A 24,793-nucleotide genomic window follows, 5' to 3' on the forward strand; every position below is an offset into this window, starting at 1 on the left:
AATGTTGAGGAAATATTAATGTTTTTAGATGAGATCCTGTTCTAAGTGGTATAGTTGTTGTTGTGAAGGTAATGTTGAGGAAATATTAATGTTTTTAGATGAGATCCTGTTCCAGGCGGTGTAGTTGTCGTTGTGAAGGTGATGTTGAGGTAATATTTATTTTGTTTTAGATGAGATCCTGTTCTAGGCAGTGTAGTTGTCGTTGTGAAGGTAATGTTGAGGATTTCTTTTTCCAGATGAGATCCTGTTCTAGGCAGTGTAGTTGTTGTTGTTGTGAAGGTAATGTTGAGGATTTCTTTTTCCAGATGAGATCCTGTTCTAGGCGGTGTAGTTGTCGTTGTGAAGGTAATGTTGAGGTAATATTAATTTTTAAGATGAGATCCCGTTCTAGGCGATGTAGTTGTCGTTGTGAAGGAAATGTTGAGGTAATATTAATTTTTTAGATGAGATCCTATTCTAGGCGGTGTAGTTGTCGTTGTGAAGGTAATGTTGAGGGAATATTTATTTTTTTAGATGAGATCCTGTTCTCGGCGGTGTAGTTGTCGTTGTGAAGGTAACGTTGAGGGAATATTAATTTTTTTAGATGAGATCCTGTTCTTGGCGGTGTCGTTGTTGTTGTGAAGGTAATGTTGAGGTAATATTTATTTTTGCAGATGAGATCCTGTTCTAGGCGGTGTAGTTGTCGTTGTGAAGGTAATGTTGAGGGAATATTTATTTTTTAGATGAGATCCTGTTCTCGGCGGTGTAGTTGTCGTTGTGAAGGTAATGTTGAGGGAATATTAATTTTTTTAGATGAGATCCTGTTCTTGGCGGTGTCGTTGTTGTGAAGGTAATGTTGAGGTAATATTTATTTTTGCAGATGAGATCCTGTTCTAGGCAGTGTAGTTGTTGTTGTGAAGGTAATGTTGAGGTAATATTTATTTTTGCAGATGAGATCCTGTTCTCGGCGGTGTAGTTGTTGTGAAGGTAATATTTTTGTTTGCAGGTGAGATCCTGTTCTAGGCGGTGCAGTTGTTGTTGTGAAGGTAATGTTGAGGTAATATTTATGTTTGCAGATGAGATCCTGTTCTCGGCGGTGTAGTTGTTGTTGTGATGGTAATGTTGAGGTGATATTAATTTTTTTAGATGAGATCCTGTTCTCGGGGGTGTAGTTGTTGTGGTGAAGGTCATGTTGAGGAAATATTAATGTTTTTAAATGAGATCCTGTTCTTGGCGGTGTAGTTGTTGTGAAGGTAATGTTGAGGAAATATTAATGTTTTTAGATGAGATCCTGTTCCAGGCGGTGTAGTTGTTGTTGTGATGGTAATGTTGAGGAAATATTAATGTTTTTAGATGAGATCCTGTTCTAAGTGGTATAGTTGTTGTTGTGAAGGTAATGTTGAGGAAATATTAATGTTTTTAGATGAGATCCTGTTCCAGGCGGTGTAGTTGTCGTTGTGAAGGTAATGTTGAGGTAATATTTATTTTTTAGATGAGATCCTGTTCTAGGCGGTGTAGTTGTTGTTGTGAAGGTAATGTTGAGGTAATATTTATTTTTGCAGATGAGATCCTGTTCTTGGCGGTGTAGTTGTTGTTGTGAAGGTAATGTTGAGTTAATATTTATGTTTGCAGATGAGATCCTGTTCTAGGTGGTGTAGTTGTTGTTAAGGTAATATTTATTTTTGCAGATGAGATCCTGTTCTCGGCGGTGTAGTTGTTGTGAAGGTAATGTTAAGGTAATATTTTTGTTTGCAGGTGAGATCCTGTTCTAGGTGGTGTAGTTGTTGTTGTGAAGGTAATGTTGAGGTAATATTAATTTTTTTGGATGAGATCCTGTTCTAGGCGGTGTAGTTGTCGTCGTGAAGGTAATGTTGAGCAATTTTTTTTTTTCAGATGAGATCCTGTTCTAGGTGGTGTAGTTGTTGTTGTGAAGGTCATGTTGAGGAAATTTTTTTTAATTTAGATGAGATCCTGTTCTCGGCGGTGTAGTTGTTGTGAAGGTAATGTAAAGGTAATATTTATGTTTGCAGATGAGATCCTGTTCTCGGCGGTGTAGTTGTTGTTGTGATGGTAATGTTGAGGTGATATTAATTTTTTTTAGATGAGATCCTGTTCTCGGTGGTGTAGTTGTTGTTGTGAAGGTCATGTTGAGGAAATTTTTTTAATTTAGACGAGATCCTGTTCTAGGCGGTGTAGTTGTTGTTGTGAAGGTAATGTTGAAGTAATATTTATTTTTTTGGATGAGATCCTGTTCTAGGCGGTGTAGTTGTCGTCGTGAAGGTAATGTTGAGCAATTTTTTTTTTCAGATGAGATCCTGTTCTAGGTGGTGTAGTTGTTGTTGTGAAGGTCATGTTGAGGAAATTTTTTTAATTTAGATGAGATCCTGTTCTTGGCGGTGTAGTTGTTGTTGTGAAGGTAATGTTGAGGAATTTTTTTTTTTTTTCAAATGAGATCCTGTTCTCGGCGGTGTAGTTGTTGTTGTGAAGGTAATGTTGAGGAATTTTTTTTTTTTCAAATGAGATCCTGTTCTCGGCGGTGTAGTTGTCGTTGTGAAGGTAATGTTGAGGAATTTTTTTTTCAGATGAGATCCTGTTCTAGGTGGTGTAGTTGTTGTTGTGAAGGTAATGTTGAGGAATTTTTTTTAATTTCGATGAGATCCTGTTCTCGGCGGTGTAGTTGTTGTTGTGAAGGTAATGTTGAGGAATTTTTTTTTTTTTCAAATGAGATCCTGTTCTCGGCGGTGTAGTTGTTGTTGTGAAGGTCATGTTGAGGAAATTTTTTTAATTTAGATGAGATCCTGTTCTAGGCGGTGTAGTTGTTGTTGTGAAGGTAATGTTGAAGTAATATTTATTTTTTTGGATGAGATCCTGTTCTAGGCGGTGTAGTTGTCGTCGTGAAGGTAATGTTGAGCAATTTTTTTTTTCAGATGAGATCCTGTTCTAGGTGGTGTAGTTGTTGTTGTGAAGGTCATGTTGAGGAAATTTTTTTAATTTAGATGAGATCCTGTTCTCGGCGGTGTAGTTGTTGTTGTGAAGGTAATGTTGAGGAATTTTTTTTTTTTCAAATGAGATCCTGTTCTCGGCGGTGTAGTTGTCGTTGTGAAGGTCATGTTGAGGAATTTTTTTTTTCAGATGAGATCCTGTTCTAGGTGGTGTAGTTGTTGTTGTGAAGGTAATGTTGAGGAATTTTTTTAATTTCGATGAGATCCTGTTCTCGGCGGTGTAGTTGTTGTTGTGAAGGTAATGTTGAGGATTTTTTTTTTTTTCAAATGAGATCCTGTTCTAGGCGGTGTTGTTGTCGTTGTGAAGGTAATGTTGAGGAATTTTTTTTTTCAGATGAGGTCCTGTTCTAGGTGGTGTAGTTGTTGTTGTGAAGGTAATGTTGAGGAAATTTTTTTTAATTTCGATGAGATCCTGTTCTCGGTGGTGTAGTTGTTGTGAAGGTAATGTTGAGGTAATATTAATTTTTTCATCGCAAAAAGACGGTTTAATTTGATATATTTAAGAAGCGAATGTAAGAAGAATTGTACGTTCGCTTCTTGGCTTTGCCTATTCCATATTAAATAACCGCTGCTCACCTTGGAACCTCAATGGGAACCTTCCCTCGGTTGAGATGACGTTCCTTGCTAACCCAGGCTCGCAACCATCGCTTTCTGCCCCACGCAGGGACCGGAGGCCAAGGCTCTGGCTGCACGTCGAGAGACATCGTTCGAAGCAACTGTGACAACACCGGACGGTGAGACGAAACAAGGGGAGACACAGATCGAACGACGCGTCGAAACGCCGCCATGCTCTCCTGTCGGGTCACGTGGTACAGATACCGTCATCGAATATCGAAAACTTTTTGTTTTTTGTTGTTAATGAATTGCGTTTTACTGTTGTAACTTCAATCAACCAAACAAGACTCGGAATAAAAAAGCACATGAAGGGAATCAAGTTGTAATAACACCCTCCGTTACAACGCCGTCGTTTACACCGCCACAGGACGCCACATGAGTCAGAGCACGGAACGTCGATAGAAATGGTGGACAAAATACAAAAAGGCAAATTGTAGTAGAACTTGAAAAGCCCTTTCACGGTCCGAATTCATCGACTGTACATTAAGCTTATTATACGATGAGGTTCGATGTGGGCACGTGGTGATCGTGGATGTGGACACGTGGTGATCGTGGATGTGGACACGTGGTGATCGTGGATGTGGGCACGTGGTGATCGTGGATGTGGGCACGTGGTGATCGTGGATGTGGGCACGTGGTGATCGTGGATATGGACACGTGGTGATCGTAGATGTGGGCACGTGGTGATCGTGGATGTGCGCACGTGGTGATCGTGGATGTGGACACGTGGTGATCGTGGATGTGCGCACGTGGTGATCGTGGATGTGGTCACGTGGTGATCGTGGATGTGGGCACATGGTGATCGTGGATGTGGGCACATGGTGATCGTGGATGTGGGCACGTGGTGATCGTGGATGTGGGCACGTGGTGATCGTGGATGTGGGCACGTGGTGATCATGGATGTGGACACGTGATGATCATGGATGTGGGCACGTGATGATCATGGATGTGGGCACGTGATGAAGGTGTGCCCTCGTTTATCTGAACCCATGTACCACACCGAAGCAGTTTCTTGACGAAGGTTATCATGTGATTTGCCATCCCTCTCCCAGCAGTAGTTAGGATACGAATTTTAAATTTGTTCAGGGTGCTGGTGAGAGCTCGCCTTCTCTTCGAGGTTAACGTCCATCCGAGGGATGGCACACACATTGATTAATCACCCTACGTGTGAAACACAGGCACGACGGTTTCGAGCTGGGTCAGGATCCAAACCCAGGCTACACAGCTTAAAGGCGAGTGTGAGCCATCCTGCCAGCTGCCATTTACAGGAGCCATTGAACTGGGTGGCCGACTTGAAGAGTCGGTGGACTTCAGTCACTTGAACATGACCACAGGTCAGTATGGTCGATGTAAGATCGCTGCGTTAACGAATCCCCAATCTGGTGGCGTTCCCACTGCCACCCAGAGTAACCCATGCCATTTCGCAGCAAACTCTCAATACGGGAAAGTCCGCGCCAAGGATTTTCGCGCCAATTCTCGCAATTGACTGTATTATCTACATGCCTCACAAAACCACAATTACAATGGAATATTGTGCTGGCAACATGAAAAAAAAAATATATATATATATATATATATATATATATATATATATATATATATATATATATATATATATATATAATATATCGCCCTGTTAGCAACAACAATTACTGAAGGATTTTGATCGAATTGTCCTTCAAGACAACAAGGCTCGTGTTGCCAGGACAACCATTCATGACTTCGAGCATCTGGTTCACTCCCCCCTGAGAACTCCTCTCCTCTCACCATCCTCCAGCCCGTACCTGCCTGCCCAGATCACTATTTGCTGTTGCCACTTGCATGGCCGGCTGGCCGCTGTAATTATGAAAATGTCCATTTTATTAGGATATTCAGTTCAAGGACTAATGGAGGAAGTACATTGAGGTTCAGGGACATGATATTGCAAATATAATAATGACGTCTTCAACGATTGTCAGGACAGTATATTGTTCCTCTAACTTTTTGAATTCGCACCTTACATATCTGCCTGCTTAAAGAAATCCATGTATTTCTCACCAGATCCCATGATATTCCACAGAACATTTGTTTTGTTTGTGTATCAATGATCTTGATCATTATTTTGATTTCTCGGTTCAAATTGCTACGTTGCATGCTGGAGAATTTCTTTCTCTCTTCCACTCGAGTTGAAATAAGGGTCATGTAGGTATTACGTTGGCACGAGGGTGAGATGTGGGCTTGAGATAGTGTAAGAGCTAGGATGTTTGTATGAGGGAAGTGGGAGATCTTCTTTTTTTTTGTATACAGGGTCGAGGCTCGTGGAGGAGTTGGAACACAGAACGGACTTGGATGAAACAGAACGAAAGAAACTGATTTAGGATAAAAAACCCCAAAAAATTGCATTCTCTTATTTTCATCTGATGTTGTAAATTAGTGAGGTGGTGATGTGGCACAGGCATGATGGGCTGAATGGCCTCCACCTGTGTCTAATTTCCTTGTGGTAAGGAGATGGAGGGACACACCAACAGCGGGGTTGAGGGATAAAGGACTTGGGGAAGAATGAGAGCAAGGGAAGGACATGGGGTGAACAAGATGGATACAGCCACAAACTTAGCACAGAAAGGGCAGAGTGTGCACTGTGCAAGACCAGAAAGGATGCAGTGGAAAACAGACAGACCACAGACCTGTCTGAGATGGCAAAGCAAAAAGCTGATAGATTCGGCTTCATCGCGGGAGATTCCAACAATCTTGAAGGCCTTGCGTTTCCACAGCTTCGGGCTGAGCACGATGTCAGGCAGGGGCGTCAGCCTCGAGGGGACAGCAGGACTCCATCAAACTGTGGATGAAGGCCTTGTAGAGAGATAGTTCAGGTGTGTTAAGGAAACACTTTGTATGATGGAGGATGCCTGTAGTTTGTGGCTGAATTTCGAGGCCAACTTAGTTATGTGGTTTGTCCAAGAAAGATAATGGCTCATCATTGTGAGGCCAAAAAGTTTGAGCAACTGAACTTCTTCAAGAGGATTGTTAAGGAACTAGATAAGAGGGTTCACCAGACGGTCTTTCCAGACACAGAGTGAGTATGAGATTTGTCACAATTGAAATAGTCCAAGAGCATAAGGGTTTAACCTGGACATTTTTGGTAACAAGCTGATTTTTGCAGGAAAGGTCCAGGAATGTGTGTGAAATAACATACTAAAAGTCCTCATGAATCCTCCTTGAGCGTTTTCCGCAATCCAAAATGGCCGCCATTTCCTGTTTTTCTCATAACTTTGCAAGTAGGTTTACCTATTACACATTTTAAATGTCTACACATATGTTTTGAAGTATAAGGAACTCAATACAATACATATCGGAAGATTTTGAAACACACAAAAACGAATAAAACCGCTTAAGCTCTTTCAGAAATCCAAAATGGCGTCTGAAATTGCTGCCGTTTCTGGTTTTACACCAAGGTACTTCAACACGCACTTTGAATGTCTTAATATATGTTTTGCGACTCAATGAAATGAATCATATACTTATTGGGAATTTTTCAAAAACACGCATTTACCAATAAAAACACTTGAGCTCATCCTGAAATTCAAAATGGCGCCCGAAATGCCCCTTTCCCTGTTGTTGTTTTCTCATAACTCTGCAACTAAGTAACCCAATAAAGCACACTAAAATGTCTTTATATATGTTATGGGAGTCAAGGAATCTAGATAAATTCTTATTCGCAGATTTGAAACACGCATATCTATACCAATAAAACTACTTGAACTAGTCCCAAAATCCAAAATGGCGCCAAAGATGGTTGCAATTTCCTGTTTTTCTCATGACCCTGTGACTAAGTTACCTCAATATGCACTTTAAATCTCTAAATATATTATGTGTTGAGAAATAAGGAACTCATTCAGATACTTTGAAGTACAACGGAAACAATAAAACCGCTGAAGTTCTTTCTGAAATTCAAATGGTGCTCAAAATGTCCGCCACTTATCAACACACTGCTGTTTTGGCCTGTTTCAAGAGGCAAAGACATTCAAAACAAGATCATGCTAGAGATTCAAACCTCAAAAGTTTCAGATGAATCTTTACCTTACGCATGCACACACCTAGTTGCATCAGTCATTGTCTTCATCGTCGGATGCTGTATCTTCAATGTTGATGTCCTCTGAAGTTGGGGTAATATCATCGTCGGCATCTATAAGAGTTGGTGCTGTATTGTTGCAATTGAGACCACTGCATTTACTGCACATTGAGGTACAAAAGAGCCCAAGTTTCTTGCAGCTACATGTCATGCTTCTGCAACCATCTGGTTTACACCCACATGCCACCATGTTCAGCAAAGTGTCGGGTGCAACAGCAATGTCTGTTTCTACTGGGGTAAGAGTCCCGTCCTGAAATCGCCAGCCCCATTCTGTTGGAGATAAGGAGTTACCCATCCATTCCTGGACGGTAAGATAGGCGCGATATGAATGTTGCTTTGCTGCAGCACTAGTTGGAGGTAGACTTTCTAGCTGAAAGGATGAACTCAGGGAACTGCGACCGATTGCCCGTTTGTATGCGATGTGAGGGTAGTCATCAAGAGATTCAAAACTGCTGGCTCCATAAAGCTTAAGAATGAAGCCTTCCCCAGCTTTTTCCACCTCGTCATGGGTGCTTCCACTGTTTGTGAAGGTATCCAGCAAGTCGTAGTCCCGCTTCTTGTGCACCATGTTGAAAGCTTTACGCTTGCCCTGACGATAGATCGCAGAGACCGTGTCACATCCCATCACAGCATGAAGAAACATCAAGTGATTTCTTGTGTCCCCTATGGCATGCTGAATCTCATGAATGTTGAAGACCGTGACAGGATTACTGCGGCATAGCATGTACACATCTGTGGAAGAGGTTGCCCGAGCAACTAGCATTACCAGTAAGTCTGTGTCCGTACCAACGACAGCAACTGGCACATGTTCTGACTCTGCCAGTGCTAGTGCTGTGGAGACAATCAGGGTGTCGGCGTCTGCTTCTGCCTGGACTTTTGGAAGAACTCAAGAGGTCTTATTGGTACTTGCGTGCTTTAGCATCTCTTAAGATGTATTCTAATGAGTTCCTCATACTTCAAAACATATATGTAGACATTTAAAGTGTGTTTTGGGGAAACCTGCTTGCAAAGTTATGAGAAAAACAGGAGGCGGCCATTTTGGACGCCATCTTGGATTGCGGAAAACGCTCAAGGAGGATTTATTAGGACTTTTAGTATGTCTATTCTAGACATATTCCTGGACCTATCCTGAAAAAATCAGCTTGTTACCAAAAATGTCCAGGTTAGGGCCTATTTTGACCTAATGCTCTTGGACTAAAAGACATATTCCAAGTGTTTGACCAACTTGTGATTTTATCAAGGAGTGCAGAGAGGCTTTCTCAAGACCACACCTCACCCTAATATGTAAATCCCCTTCAAATTTCAAGTCGATCGGATGAAAATTGAGAATTTTAGAAAATCTTCCAAAGTTGTTGACCTTTTGGCCTATGTTGACCTCAAAAATAATTGGTCGTTGAATTCAATTTACAAATATGCAACTTCTTCAAATTTCAAGTCAATGGGATGAAAATTGCCTTTTTAGAAATTCGGCCGATGTTGACCTCAAAAATAATTGGTGGTTGACTTCAGTGACCTGATATGCAAATCCTGTTCAAATTTCCAGTCAATCAGGTGAAAATTGAGGATTTTAGAAACTTGACAAAGTTGGTGACCTTTAGCCTCTGTTGACCTTTTGACCTCAAACAATAGGCTTCTTGCTTCTGGCAAACTCTACCACACTGTGAAGTTTCGTGAATATCAGTTTAAAATTGTGACCTGTAGGCGATTACAAACACAGACAGCAGAATAATATACTTGAAAAAATCTTCAATTTTCGCAAGTAACAAACAAACAGACAGACAGACAGGGGTGACAACATAACCGCTTTCCACCTTCGGTGGTGGAGGTAAAGAGGATTCAGAGGAGGTAAAGAGGATTCAGAGGAGGGAAGGAAACACTCAAACTCGTAGGATGATTGGGTCGGAAAAATTAATGGGGGAAGCAAATCAATCCCCCAAAGCCAGGTGAAGACTTGGTTTCCTTATTCCAAATCATTCCTTACAGGTGTTTGTCCGTGGCTCAATGGTTATTGTTTGATCATGCATTCTGGCCCTATGGATAAGGATGTATGTATTTGTTTCACATTGTGCTTGAGCCTTCGTGCTGAAGCATTGTTACAATGCTTGATTTTTTTTTTTTTTACCTTTTTATTTACCTCATTGAGTCCAAAAAAAGGCAGTAGAAGATCCGTCATCCCGTTAAAAACCTGTGTAATGGTTCCCAACTTATGGTTATTTGTCCATTTTCTATCCTTTTTAATGCATGATTTTCGAAATGACATGATCTGCCACAGATTGCTTGGTGCACATGCGCAGACACCTCATGTAACAAAGTCCATCAGGGCGGCCTCGAGGTGTACGATGTGCCAGATAAGGAATGTTGCATGAAATGGCTCACCAAGCCTTTAAAGAAGTGGAAAATACCTGGAAAAATAATGTGAGAAAGAGCTGTGCCTCTGCACAACAAAAGATTTGGAGAACTTTCTGATCAACTCATCCAAAACGTTGATATCTTGGAGCCCGTACTGCAAAAACTCCCGACCATGTGGGCCTGTGAAAGGCCCAAAGACTCGTAGACTGGAGCATTCTAACCAAACCATGCTTCTTAGTACTGATGGCAAGGTCTGGTGGCTTGTCGATGCACAGGGTAAGTTTAAAATGATGATATTTACTAATTATGTTTGTGAGGAGGATGTGGGAGTGGGACTTGTATGGGCTGTGAGTGCCGTTATAAATACATGTATTTTGTTTGGTTCGGGGCCACAAGAAAAATCACTCAATTTTTGCATCTATTGGTGAAAGGAGAGGCGTCCATTCGTATGTATTTGTATGTGTCTTCTAACCACGGCTGCCGCTAGCTAATTGTACTAACAGGAAATTATATGAACTCGACTCTTCTCATTCGTGGATATTTGTCAAATTTCAATATTTCCGTGAGTCCGATTTGCATTCAGGAACAGAAAAATTATGGTTAACCATCAGAATTTGCCAGTCTTTCATCTAAATGCTGAAAATTATGTTTAAAAGACAATTTGAATCCAAGATTTTGTGTAAGCAACGGCAGGTTATAAGTGCCTGGTGAGCGGCATCGAGTCAGTATAAACACACACAGCACATGCGTAAACAACCTCATTTCGCATTCATACGTAATTTTGAAAGTCACGTACTGCTGAGCACAAAGCAGGGAAGCAGCACATACTATTTTTAGTACATACTAATAAAGTTTTGGCGCCATACATTTTCATAAACCCTGGTCTGCTGCCAAAAACCCTGGGCATAAATCATAAACCTTTAAGAAAAAAACATGTTGCCAATTTTTGTTTTTTTTTGGTGTAGTCCATTTTTGGAGACAAAGTTCATTTTGTGAAAGAATTACACAATAAATATGTAGAAATATTTATTTCAAAAGAAAATCTTTGAACATAGCACCTCAAAATGTTTAGCGGATCAAGATAAATTACAATACATTTAGACTAGATCAAACAAAACTTCAAACTTAGACAATTTTATCTAAAATAATTACGATTTCTACCTCTTTTCCTACTTAATTACCTCTTGACTGTGCATCCGTAATTATGAAAATTGAAGAACAAACATAACAAAATTAAAGTTGGATCCAATATCAACCTTCAGCAATAAATATACACTTCCATCGTGTAAATTTGACATGTAAATTATATATTGACAATAAAATGTGTAACTTAAGTCGATACCCATAATTACGTGGAAGACTCGGGGATCCATAACTCGACTGTGGCAAGTGTAGTATGATCTGTGTATTTTATGTAGGTTAGATTGCCATGTAATAGGGTTCTGTCAGAGTAAGTCGTTTGTTGCACATGATGCTGAGGAGGCAGCGTATGTAACCATCTGGGCACCATTGTTACGAGCTCTTGTCTTGCACCTGGTCTCTAAAACTGGCTGCCTTGTGTTGAACTGCGTCCACCTTGTGTATCCCAGAGAAAAGGGAAGTCCCGCCTGCATTGTTGTAGTGTTGTAAAAGTGTAATCTGTGGGAACTCGTGGGTTATGTTTTGCAGTATATTTCTCATGCATTGTATACAAGTTTGTGTATTCCCATTCTCCACTTTGTGTCTTTTGACTCACTTGGTTTGTTCCGCTTGTTTTAGCATCCTGTCGACCCTCATCCCTGTGCTTTTCATTGTAAAACACAAATCATTTAAAAGGTATGAGCTTGTTTCAGCCATTTGCTTTCTATGTGTGATTGCCATAGATTTTGGCTCAATTGGGGTGACCTTGGGAAACGGTAAGTAGAGTAATACTGAACGCAATGCATTTAAAAAGACCGCTTCGGTTCATCCTTCCAGCGTCGGTGTTAATCGGCATGGACATGACAATACCTTTCGTTAGATGGAAGGCTTCATTTCTGTTATTGAAACAGAACAGTCAGAATAACTTGCACCTTGCCATTTTCAGCCATGGATTTGCCACTGCTCTTTATTATCTGAAAGATTTTCAGTACTTTTCTCTTCTCTTTCATTCAAAGAAGAAACATCAGCGTCAGACTTGTTTGATGACATGTCAGAAGCTTCAAATTGCTGCTCACCTCCAACTGACCTGTCAACCGTACATTCAATTTCGAAACCATTCCTTCTCTTTAAGATCCTGAAGCATCACTCTTTGATACTTTGAACTGCTTGTGTTTGGGGTTGTCCTTCGGCTTTGGGTTTCCCTTTATTGGGCAGGTTAACAAGTCAACTATGTTGCTCGGCAGGTGTTTCAGTGCTCTACCATCATTTGGGGGTCCGAACTTCACAGTTGGGTGCATTGGTGTATCTTGGTCTCTTTGCTTCTGATAGGCAGCCAATACTGTGCCATGTGGAGTGTTCTTGCCATCTGGTGTGTCCTATGCAAAAATGATGGTATCTACTGTAAAGCAAAAAATCCAGCCTTACTCATGGACGTACCAGGTGGAATGTGCACACCATTTGTTTCAGCCATTTGTTGTATCAAAGCTTCTGCCAGCTGTGTTTCTACTCGTAGTGGCCTACCATCCTCCACACTGACATTGCTTGCATGTAAGAAATTGATAAGATGTTTACTACTTGTGGAAGAGTGAATCTTTACACCAAAAGTGTGCAGCTATCACATGCTGATTTTCATGTTTTTGTGACCCAGTGTCTAAAACCAGAATCAAAAGGTTTTAGTTGATACAACATTTGCCTGGAAGCTTTTACTTAATACATAATACTCTGAGCAATATTGACAGTTATTCTTTGCAAAACATCAAACTGAGAATTATCAAAGGTGGCTGTCATTTCTGATTGTGAATCTCCCAGTATCCACTTTAGCAAATTGTACAACACATTTGGCACATGCTCACTATCTAGAGATCCATTAAAAACCCAAGCACTTTCTCTAGATTTGAGAATATGTCCACGTACAATTTTGGCACAATCATACGTAGTTTGAATGTCTTTGCCAAAGTCAGGTTTCACTGCTGCTTTGAGCCTGGTGTTGGCTCATTGGTTTGGGTGGTGGCTTGGGATCCTATGATCCTGAGTTCAAGCCCTGTCGGCCACTGAATTAATACACAAGAGGGGTTGACTCAGCCCGTCATCCTTCCGAGGTCGGCGAAATGAGTACCGGTGTGTACCGGTAGAGGGACTCTGCATCAGCGACACAGTCGCGCTTCCAGGAAATGATAGCAACCTCGGCAGCGAAGTTGCCATACGCAAGAACAAGAAGACTGCTGCTTCTCCTACAGCTGCATGTTTTGTCTCTTGCAAGCACACCAGGTCAAGTTTTCTTATCGGTGGCCTCCTGAATTATATATCTTCCCATAGTTGCTTCTATTTACCTCCTTAAATTAGCCGTCTTTACCTTGACATCTGCTTCTCCATGTTTTTGAAGAAGACTCAGATAGGTATCATATATTTCACTCATATGTTTGATTTGGCCATCCAAAGGACAGATTTCATCAAACTGAAAAACCCACAATCTGCAGCAATAATTCTTTCATCTTTATCTTTCTCACCTTGTACATATTTTCTTCTGCTTGTTGAAGTCCACTCTTATCTCGTAATACGTGGGTTATGTCGCAGTTCCGATGGTATTTGATGTCGATTGTGCTTCTCCACCACATTATGTCTCACTTCTTTGGAAGGCTCCATGGTCTTCATGTTTGCCTTGTTGGCTGTCCAAGTGAGTTGTACCTTAAAACTCCTTAGATCAGTGGGTGAGCAGAATTTTTATGTTAATTACCACTGATCAGATACTGGTGAAACCGAGCTGTTAGGGTTCGGGTTACATTTTCTAGCAGAGTACCCGCCCTCTGGGCGATCTTGTTTCAAGCGTGTAACGCCTTCTTCTGACACATACCTTTATTTGGGTGGTGTATGGGCAACTGACAGCTGCCTCAATCGCTCCCGGAAATAAAATAAAATTTAAAAAACACAGGTCACGTGCATGAAGCAAAAACATGCCTGTACTGTCAATAATTCAAAACACTTCACAACACTGGAAAACGTGAGAACAGCAATACAGGACTGTAAATTGGTGGAGGGTTGTAATACCCTTTCCCACCTGGAGCGGTGCTACACAATACACATTTACACAGAGAATTTGTCTGTTTGCAGGTGGGTGCACGGCGAGGCAAGATGCTGGCAGTGGACCAAAGCATGCTCACACATTTTAAGACATTTTATGAGACGCACGACGACTTCTGCCTTGGTAAGCCGAGACCGGATTTCTTTTCCCCCTGAATTATCTGCTGGGTACCCATGTCTAGTGTTTAATTGTTAAGTAAGGCATTGTGATGAGCATCTACTCTTTTGTCTATTTTTTTTATAACTGTTTGTTGAATTCTTTCTTTGACATTATTTTGCTGCTTGATTATTTTGATTGATTTGAATTCATCCATTTACTCCACAAGGAAATAAGTTCTTCAGTTGATTTATTTTTCTTCATAATAAATTCCTTGTTGAAGTTTCAACCAGTCTGTGATTGTCATTTCCTTCCATTGATCCAGCAGTGTCCGAACCTAGATGGACTGCGAGGTAATTCCCAAACGAATTAACCTGTCATTGTCGACGTGCACCACCGATAAACACTCGGCCTCCTTACTTAAGATTTAATCAAGATAAGATTGGTGCATCACCGAGGGCGCATTCCCCGGTCAGGAGACCACATGACCTCAAGTTAAACGGCAAAGTAGACGGTGGACACTGGAACTCGTGGTTAACTGATTGCCGTTCGTGGTTTTAAAGCAACTCACCGCACCATGAAGTTAATTGTGAGCGGTGGCACCAGGTACGGTTCTTCCAAGGAGAAACGAGGATTAACCCCCTCAAAATACACTAGGTACCCGTGGCCGTAACAATATGTATGTGCGTATATATATATATATATATATATATATATATATATATATATATATATATATATATATATATATATATATATATATATTTGTATATTAATATTTCGGCACGCCCCTTTCTTTGTTCCACCATCAGATTTTTGTTACTGCATGAAATGAAACAAGATTTGGCACATATACTAATGATATTATTGTCTTCCTTAAGAGGCCCCTCAAAATTCGTTTTGATGCATTTTCACAAACTCCAACCGATTCCATTCAAATTCGGTACGATTATGGCTTTTGGTCCAACCTAGGTTAATGGCTATAATTTTTTCCATACCACTTCTGATATTCGAAAAAATCTATAAATCGATATCCCTTATGGGATTTTCCATTCAAATCCACTCAAGTTTAAGGCCTACGGGGGACGCAAATTTCCACTTTGCCCCGGGCGTTGTTTACCTCCGCTACGCCAAGCTGTTAGGGTTAGGGTTTGGGTTTGGGTTAGTGTTAGGGTTAGGGTAAGCTACCCTAACCCTAACAGCTGACCCTAACCCTAACTGCTAACCCTTACCCTAACCCTAACTACAACCCTAACCGCTAACCGCTAACAGCTATTCAGGAAATTTGCAAGAAAGCCCGGGCAACGTCAGGCTTTATTGCAAGCCCGAGCAACGCCGGGCATTACTACTAGTGTATGTATGTATGTATATATATATATATATATATATATATATATATATATATATATATATATATATATTCGTGGGGTGTGCTTACACATTGTGCAAGCATATGAACCGTTTCCCCATTGTCTCGGGTCACTCACCTGCATTTGATTTTTTTTAATTTCTTTATTTTAATTTTTTTTAATTTATTTATGTTTTCATATGCGGATGCTTTCCAATGGTTCTGTGATTTTTTTTTTCTGATGTAGCGGCTGCGATGTCCATCGGCGCACAAAATTACCTTGCTTGCCTCTTGTCTTGAGTCACTCACCTGCATTTTATGTATTTGTTTATAAATTAATTTATTTATATTTTCATTTATTTATGTTTTCATTTATGGATGTTGTTCAACAATTCTGCGACCCTCCCCCCCCCCCCCCCGACGGTGTACTGGCTTCGATGTCCATCGGCCATCAAAATTTCAGCTTTCTTCGTCACCCGGAAGGCAACAATCTTTAATATCAGTCAGAGTCAGTGAGTGACTCAGTGGTTAGAAAGAGCTTTATATATTACATATATATTATGTGCTTCTCCATTGATGATTCACATCTTTCAGTTCGTCAGACACGACCTGTTTCAGGATTCAGTAGTTGCCCATTTTTCTACATGTCTGGCTCAATATATTTGAATAGCAGCAGGTGTTTCCTGGGTCTCGACTACTGGATCGTTCCAAAATTTTATCAATGATTATATTCATTCTGAATGACATTTGAGGCTGTCTCTCGGGTGTATCAGCGATTATATAGTCTACACAGAACAACAAAACTTCTATGGTACAATGTCCAGGATTCCAGATGATACAACCTCATGGTTGCACTGTGAACTCAGACTTTCAATGCACTTTGTGTGACACTAAAGTCCAGCATGAAAGTACATTCCAGGGTAATCATACCTTTCTCTAAAAATTCGTTTTCATCTCAATAAGAAAAATGTTTTCTCGTGACAGCTAATAAAACATGCACACTTCGGTGCTTCACAGGATGACCGATCCGAGGCACCATCGGCCTTTCCCGCTTCACCATGTGCGGACTTTTTCCCGACAAATTGTATACATATTTCATTGCTGAGGTCTCATATAATTGTTTAATTATTGTTGTTATTCACATGTATTCATTACTGTTCCTGGTATATACTGTATTTCCAGGTATTGGTATTTTTTTAAAATTTTCCCATGAAGTTTAAATATGTTTTTAATTACTACAATAAGGTGGGTTGACAGGTTGGTTGAGAGGTATGCACTCACCTCTCAGCTGTCTCGCCTGGGTTTGAATCCTGATCAAGCTATAATCTGTCTTCGTGGTGTTTCACACCAGGGTGATTCATCAATGTGTGTGTTGTCCCTTGGATGGCCGACAAACAGGGTGTCCTGTCTTCCAGCATTAGGTGGTGGACATTAAATATCTGTGTCCAGAGATCAAGCTATTACAGAAGACAGGCAGACCAATCTGCCTGATGAAATTGACAGACATGGTAGCACGTTGTTGGTTCCCTCGTGTTTATGATTAATGTCATTCTGTGGCTGAAACGGCACTTTCTGAGCCTTTGTCTTTTTTAAACAAAATTTTGACTTAGTTGTGTTTTTGCATTCTTTGCATGGTTCTTGCACGATTAGAGAGATTATGGATTCTTCTAACTACAAACCGTTTTTGATATTTGCTGGTGTTCTTTGACTAGTCGACTATCTGAGTGTGAAATAGTATTGGGGTATATTTAGATTATCTCGATTTTCAGGAAGCTTTTGACATGGTTCCACAATGGCATTTACTAGCTAAAGGAAAAGACTACATGTCTTCTGGGGCAGGCTTGTTAATTGGATGGAAAAATGACTTAATATATGAGCGAGAGAGTGATAATGGGCATATATCAGTGTGGTATGCCTGGTGTTTGCTTGATGTTTAGGGTGGCGGGCTTGGGATCCTCGGGTCCTGAGTTCAAATCCCGCTCAGCTGTTGAATTAATGCCAGGTGGGGTTAACTCGACCTGTCTTCCTTCTGAGGTCGGCAAAATAAGTACCAGCTTGCTGGTATCCTGTGTCGGAGTGGCGACCCTCCAAGATTGTTCCCAATTGCCAAGGAGACTGCTTTGGCAGCACCAACGCTCTGCACAGAGTATGGTCCCAATGGATTGTTCAGTGTGGTGTATTGATTCGAATCGTGAAACCAACTCCTCTGCAGTCTATGAAGCCATATGCAACAATAATGTCGTTCTAGTTTCACCATATTGTTTATTGTCTGATGTGTGACAACTGGTGATGAGGTGAATCGGATTTGGAACCTTGTCAGGATCGAGATCGGGGCTTCATTTTTATGGTGAGAATTTCACAGTCACAGCAAGGCAGAACTTGCCAACGCAATGGTTCCTTGATGTCAACAGTAAGATTAACAGGCCTTTGTCAATCTGGCTGCATCTGAGAACATTGTGTATGCCTTGTGCCATTAATATTATACTAGTAGGGACCTGTGGAACTCCACATTATGTAAAATTTAACTTCAAGTCCTCAGCTCTCTCCCCACCCTCACCCCGACCTCACAAACCCCAAGTCATCAACCCCCTCCCAAACTCCAAGTTCTAAATCTCTCCCTCCCAACCCTAAAGTTTCAATCCCTTTCCCAGTGCAAGTCTTTAAACACCCTTCCCAATCCCTCCCCCCCCCCAAATGAAAGCCCTCAACCCCTCCCCCCCAATTGCCTCAACATTCCCCTCCCAATTCTGTCCCATCCTTGCTCACCACCACCCTTCCTCCCAACCCCAAATCTCTGTCCTCCCCTCCCCCTCCTCTCATTCATAAAAGCAAAAGGGCATTCCCACATCAATCATTATATATTTCTCCATTACCTCATCAAAACATCAGAATATTTAACTATTCCCTCTCCCCGATCATGCTATCACCGACTTCACAGAGACCACAATCAAAGCTGCAACAGCATCGCTCCTACATGTCATGGCCCATCAAGGTCGCTTGTCAAACTCACAATCCTGTGGGATATGCTGAAACCTCATGGAACTGCAACTCTCAAGTGACCATGAGCAGCCGAATTGTGCCAGAATACGCCCCCTTCTTCCTGGTGCGTAGATATCGTTAAAAGTAACAATTATAGATGTTTTCTTTCACAATCTTGTGAGATTCCCGGAACTACTCGGACAAAGACCTTTATAACGACATGGGTTTTATGGTCCACAGTCGAGTCGTTTAAGAAAAAAAGCCCTTGTACGAGAGAATTCCGCATGTGGAGCCTCAGAGCTATGTGGAGCGAACAAAATGGTGGCCATTTGATTTTGAAGCCCCGCCTGAACAGACAGACATCATGACAGAGGGACATACAAACTGGTGGATAATATATATGTATATAATTTTATTTTTTATGATAGTTCTGCTCATCGTGTCACATTTTGTACACCAAATGGCAGTAATGTGCAGTACACCACCATGGCAAGCATAGTGGGCAAACTTGAGCCATTTGAATGACAATGTGGAAGACGAGCCAACGTACCAGAAAAGCCTTGATGAAATATGGTGAATACTTTTTGGTGAAATGTGTTTATTTTATGATAACAAAAAAACGTTCCTGTATTTCTCAGCAGAAATGGAGGAAAAACATGCAGCCTCCTTCTTAGTTTAACAACTCCCGCACCAAACTGCAGTCATCCCAGATTTACGCACATCTTGTGAAAAAAACCCTTAGGGGTCATCCTGCTCCTGCACAATGCTAATAATTGCTGAGCATTTGCACATCCACAAACGTGACAAGCAAATTGGTGAGTATGTAGCAGATTGTATGGTGAAATATGGGAATTACAGAACATTTTTAATTCAATGGTGGTCTGAATGATGCTATGGGGGGGGGGGGGGCTGGTTCGTCAGTGAATTGACCAATTAAACTGTAAGGAAACGGCTGCAGGAGTCTGTCCTGATTTTCGCTCGTGTTATACAGATTGCCATTTCCTTGCAAATGATGGATAGATATGGATTGGAACTTAGAGGAGAACCAAATATGAAGCGGATGTCCACAGGATGCTAAAAGGCCAAAATAGATCTGGTCATTGAAAGGGTTCCAACAACCGGTGTCACATATTCCATAAAATTCCATAAAATGTGTATTACAAATGCAACTGCAAAGGACATAGTCCGTTTATGATTCACAGAGATCAGGTAAATCCAAGCAGAAGGGGGAGGCCAAACATGTCTATACAGTAGTGTATGTATAAAAACAGCAACATTGATGATTATGGTCGCACATTTCAAAGTCCACTCATGCAACAATGATGAAGACAATGCCAACCGAGTGGTCTGAGTCACCCCACATGTCCAAGGGGAAGCAGGTTCATTGATCTTTGAAAAGCAATGCAAAACATCAAGCTCAAGCAAGTGACTTCAAACTGAAGATGCGAATTAATTGTACCTTCGGGGGGGGGGTTGTCTGCATGATCGAGGCTCATAAAAGAGCGAGAGCAGAATGGAAGGCAACAAAATGGAAAGTGGAAAACACCAACAGCAGAGCAGAAGTGAGAGTGAGATCATAAGAATGGGGAGAAGGACACTTAAGGGTGAACAAGCTGCACACAAGCTCAATGAAACACAGCAAGTAGAGGAAGGGGAAAGCGAGGATGAAACAGAAAAGGAACAAATCAATCAACAACTAATAAACAAAAAGGGGAGGAGGAGGAGGGGGGGGGTCACAATAACCTGCAAAAAAAATGAATGCTTGGGAATGGGTCATTTGGGGTAGAAGAGGTCAAAGGGCGGAGGAGCTCCTTGTGAGCCAACGGCCATCCATATCTTGTGCCCAACTGTGTCTGCGGACGTCCTCCTGCAGTTTGGTTACTTTTATTAGGAGGTTGGTGGCAGGATTTGCACTCCGGCCACCGTAAAACCCTTCATTCCGCAAAACACGAAAATGCAAAAAAATCTGAAAACCCATTCCGTGGGAGTACCTCCTGTGCAGCTTCCCTTCGCAGGGCAGCTCATTGGATGATGGGATTCGGGCAAAGCCTTCGAGACCCCCAATCTTTGATGATAGGAGGGAAACCACGGGGTAACATTCCTGGGTCAGATTGCAGGAGAGTGTGTCGGAGTGGTGCTGAGGTGTCGTCCAGCAGACGGCGGTCTCCTTGGGTTAACCTGAGGCGGTCCCTTTGGGTGGGTGCCTGGAATGTCCTATCCCTAAGAGAGGATGGTCACCTGTCTCTGTTATCATCTGAGCTCAAGCGTTTGGACATCGGTATTGCAGCTCTCTCTGAGGTTCGGAGACCGGATTGCGGTGAGATAATGGTGGGTGGTTACACCTACTATTGGTCTGGTCGCTCTGATGGTTACCATACTCAAGGAGTTGCTGTAGCTGTGTCCAATAAGCTGACCCCAATGATAATTGAGGTAAAACGGTCAACGAGCGTATTCCTTTGGTACCAGGTCTCTTCGGAGAATCCTTGGCTATCCCTGGTCGGATTTTGTGTCCAACGAGCGGTTGCTGAGAGAGACTCGGATGAGATTTGTTACCTGCATAGTCCGTGAGCGTCAGTTGTGGCTGTATGGACATGTGGCTCGTTTTCCTGATGCCGATCCTGCCGATCACCAGATTCTCTCAGCGAGGGAGTCTCGTGAGTGGAGGAAGCCAATGGGCCGACCACGTGCCTCGTGGTTGCAGCAGGTTTACCGGCATCTCAAGGAGATCGGGATGGGCCTGGTATCTGCCTGGGGATGGCCAGACGGAGGTCCCTGGAGTACCGGTGGAAAGTGGACACAGCGACACGCTGTTCTGGCACATGCTCCCATACCTGACCTCACCTGAGGTCATGAGTATGGATGGGGGATAAGAGACCATGAGTAGGGTTCACTCCAAAAGTATCTGTGCTGTTCGAAAATCAGTGATAAAAGTTGTGCTTGTAGGTTTTTAAGACAAGGATACCAACTTCTTCGTTTGGCTGAGAAAGGGAATGTTGAAGTAGATCGCCATAAGTCACTTCAATCAAGCCAAAGTGGAACCACCTTACATGATTCTGGGCTGCAGAACTTGCTCAGTCTTCAGTTATTTTTGAGGAACTGCATCAGAACATGAAAGCCAGGCTGGTATTGAAGCATGATGTTAATTGTGTGTTCTGTAAGCTACACCAGTGCCATACTCATTGCAGCCAAGAGTAAATAAAGAACGAGAAAGGTTGGAAGAAGGTGGCATATTAACACAAGTAAAATGAAGTGTCCCCGATTGTGCCATTTGTTGAGAAGGACAACATTGTATACATCTGCAGTGTCTACAAAGATACAATCAACCGAATGTTACGTGATGCTATCGAGTAGTGCATTTTACTCCGAGTCGAAGATTTATTTGTACACTTGTCAGGAGGATATCATTCAGTCAAATTGATCTGGTGCAGGCCTATAACCAGATGGAAGCATACCTGGCAAGTTGGAGGTGACGAAAAACGGGTTCGTAGAAATTGAAAGCAGGTTTTATTTTATTTATTTATTAGACGTGATCGGAAGTGAAGTGATACTGCGCACGGAATCCTGGAGGGTTGTGATGTGGCCATCCGTGAGGGAAAGCTCATGACATCACACAGCCTTGCAGATTGTCGTAATATCCCAAATAATTTGGGTATTATGAGAACAAATGACCAAAAATAATGAAAAACTGAAAACCAAAATAAATGAAAAATTGGAAACCAGAGCGATACCTTGCATATTGGCTCAATGTTGCCATAGATCTATCAGTCTGCGTTTCAATCCTTGCGAGTGGTTTGAGAATTGTTCGAACTTTCCATCCAATACGGGTTTTGACGAAACTAAAATTGGTATGTGGGATTTCAGGAGCAAAACGGGTCAAACCCATGAAATGCGGGTCACTTGCCATCTATGTGGAAGTAGAAGAGAAATCCAAATTATACCTCTCCCTGAGTTCACACAAGGGCTTATTCAGGTACATTAGGAAAGTTTTGAGTGTATCATTGGCTTCAAAGATTTGCCAGGGGCACATGGAGAAGAGCATTCCAAAGACTCAGTGTTATTTGGATGATGCGTATCATTTGAAGAATTTGGAACAACTCTTTCAGCACTTGCAACAACATGGGTTGTATGAAACGTTCCAATTGTGATTAACCTAATGCAGGCATGTCATCGACTCAGGTCTACATGATGTGAAAATCAATAGCAGTATGATGTATGTTGTTTGGCCCTCAAAGGGATTCCAGAGCAGTTGGTCAGAGACAATTCTCCGGATTCTTTGAGAGCTGAATTTGATGTGTTAATGAAGATTAATGGAGTTCGGCACATCAAATCAGCCTCTTAAACCCTGCCACGAATAGGGAAACAATAGAACACGAATCCCGTTTTTGTTACTTGAAAAAAACCTTTTGTTTCACAGCACTTGGAAAAATATTCATATCACAGAAACATTATTTATACACTTGGACACCCGAGAACACAAATCCCCTTTTTGTTATATTCAAGTATATATATTTGCACAATGTAAGTATATTGTTGCGGATTCGGGGTCAGGGTGAGAAGACCATGAGGGGGGGGGGTGGAGGGGGGAGAAACTGCCTCGGGTTCCCACCAGACTCTCCGGAATCACAGGCAGTCGCACACGGATAACTCTATGACGCGGCGGGCCGCGAAACGACCGTGAACGCTAATAACTCAACCACGTGTGACTTATGCTTCAGCCACATTTGGCTCGGCGGCCGGAGGGTCTAAAAAATCTACGGCCACTAGCAATTATAGGGCGGCCACAGTATTTCCACGTTCACACAATGTAGCAGTCACATATGTTTTTATTTTTCGGGGAGCCGCACGGGGTATTTAGAAATTGTGGAGACCGAAAACGTGGGGGTGCCGTACGGTCTTTGATGTCGCACGGTGACCTTCGGACGTCCCTGCGGCTGCTATAGAATTTTCAAGGCAGACGCAAGGTAGCCTCAAGGTGCCCGCAAGGCGACCGCAGGGGGGCCCTAAGGCGAACGTAATTTTTACCTTCGCAAACTTCGTTTGACGAAGGTATTGTATTGACCCCTGTGTATTTATTTATTGGTAAATATGTGTGTGGACAACATTGCGCAAAAACTGCTGGACCGATTTGCATGAAATTTTCAGAGATGATGTGCAGTTACTCAAGGACACCAGGCGAAACTTTTGGGAGCAATCAGACTAAAGGTCAAGGTCACGGTCACGAAAAGGTCAGAATCGTTTTTTCGTCATAACGCGGTCAATTTTTATCCGAACGAGATAAAACCAACACCAAAATGTTCATTACTCAATTCTACATTCTAGGCTATGCCACATGAAAGTGTGGCGTAATTACCCTAGGTAGCGGTTGGGGGTCAAAGGTCAAGGGGGTCACCAAAATGGTATTAACAATGTTTTGGATCACTTTATACAAAAACTTTACAGTGGATTAGCTTGAAATTGTGTGGGAAGGTTTGTTGTCATGAAAAGACAAATCGAGTGGATTTTTGGAGCGATCGGATCAAAGGTCAAGGTCAAGGTCACAAAAAGGTCAAACATTTTTATTTTCGCGATAACACAGTCAATTTTATTCCAATTTACATCAAATTAATGCCAAAATGATCAGTATTCAATGCCCTATCCTCAAATATAACATATTATATGTTGTTGTAACCCGAGTTAGCGGTTGGAGGTCAAAGGTCAAGGGGGTCACCACAAAGCATTTTTCATTGGGCAGCGTCGTGGACAACATTACACAAAAACCACTTAGCAGATTGTCATGAAATTTTGTGGACTTGTTTGACATCATGAGAGGACAAATCGATTAGATTTTGGGAGTGATCGGATCAAAGGTCAAGGTCAAGGTCACAAAAAGGTCAAAATCGTTTTTTGTGAATAAAGTGTCAATTTTGTTCCAATTTACATCAAATTAAGTCCAAAATGTTCAGTATTCAAATCCCGATCCACTGATTATAGCGTATGCTATAGTGTTTGCAACTCTAGTTAGTCTGTGGAAGTCAAAGGTCAAGGGGGTCACCAAAATGGAGTTTTTGATTGGGAAGTGTTGTGGACAACATTACACAAAAACCACTTCGCAGATTGTCATGAAATTTTGTGGATGTGTT

At 41.8% G+C, this 24,793-nt stretch overlaps 1 protein-coding gene and 2 long non-coding RNA genes across 4 annotated transcripts in view; 1 reads left to right on the forward strand and 2 right to left on the reverse strand.

Moving 5' to 3' along the window:
• Window positions 1–3,793, reverse strand: part of MRPL44 (mitochondrial ribosomal protein L44) — a 19,875-nt gene extending 16,082 nt beyond the window's left edge. The window contains exon 1 of the mRNA XM_085867939.1: window positions 3,558–3,793. Coding sequence (XP_085724065.1) covers window positions 3,558–3,769 — 212 coding nt within the window. The 5' untranslated portion in view covers window positions 3,770–3,793. The remainder of the gene's footprint in view (window positions 1–3,557) is intronic.
• Window positions 3,792–19,588, forward strand: LOC147031821 (uncharacterized). 2 transcript variants are annotated; one of them, XR_015054621.1, is made up of 4 exons: window positions 3,792–4,561; window positions 4,775–4,930; window positions 14,281–14,374; window positions 19,316–19,588. It is a non-coding gene; the product is annotated as an uncharacterized LOC147031821 (long non-coding RNA). The 2 variants fall into 2 exon arrangements; XR_015054617.1 differs by lacking the exon at window positions 19,316–19,588 and having other exon boundaries at window positions 14,281–15,029.
• On the reverse strand, window positions 19,249–23,883 carry LOC147031822 (uncharacterized). The gene is made up of 2 exons (XR_015054623.1): window positions 21,641–23,883; window positions 19,249–21,515 (listed from the first exon to the last, which is right to left on the reverse strand). It is a non-coding gene; the product is annotated as an uncharacterized LOC147031822 (long non-coding RNA).
• Window positions 23,884–24,793: the final 910 nt, after the last annotated feature.

This window comes from Eptatretus burgeri, chromosome 2 (assembly GCF_056783735.1).
Source record: "Eptatretus burgeri isolate ZD-2024b chromosome 2, Ebu_testis_v1, whole genome shotgun sequence".
Classification (NCBI taxonomy): Eukaryota; Metazoa; Chordata; class Myxini; order Myxiniformes; family Myxinidae; genus Eptatretus; species Eptatretus burgeri.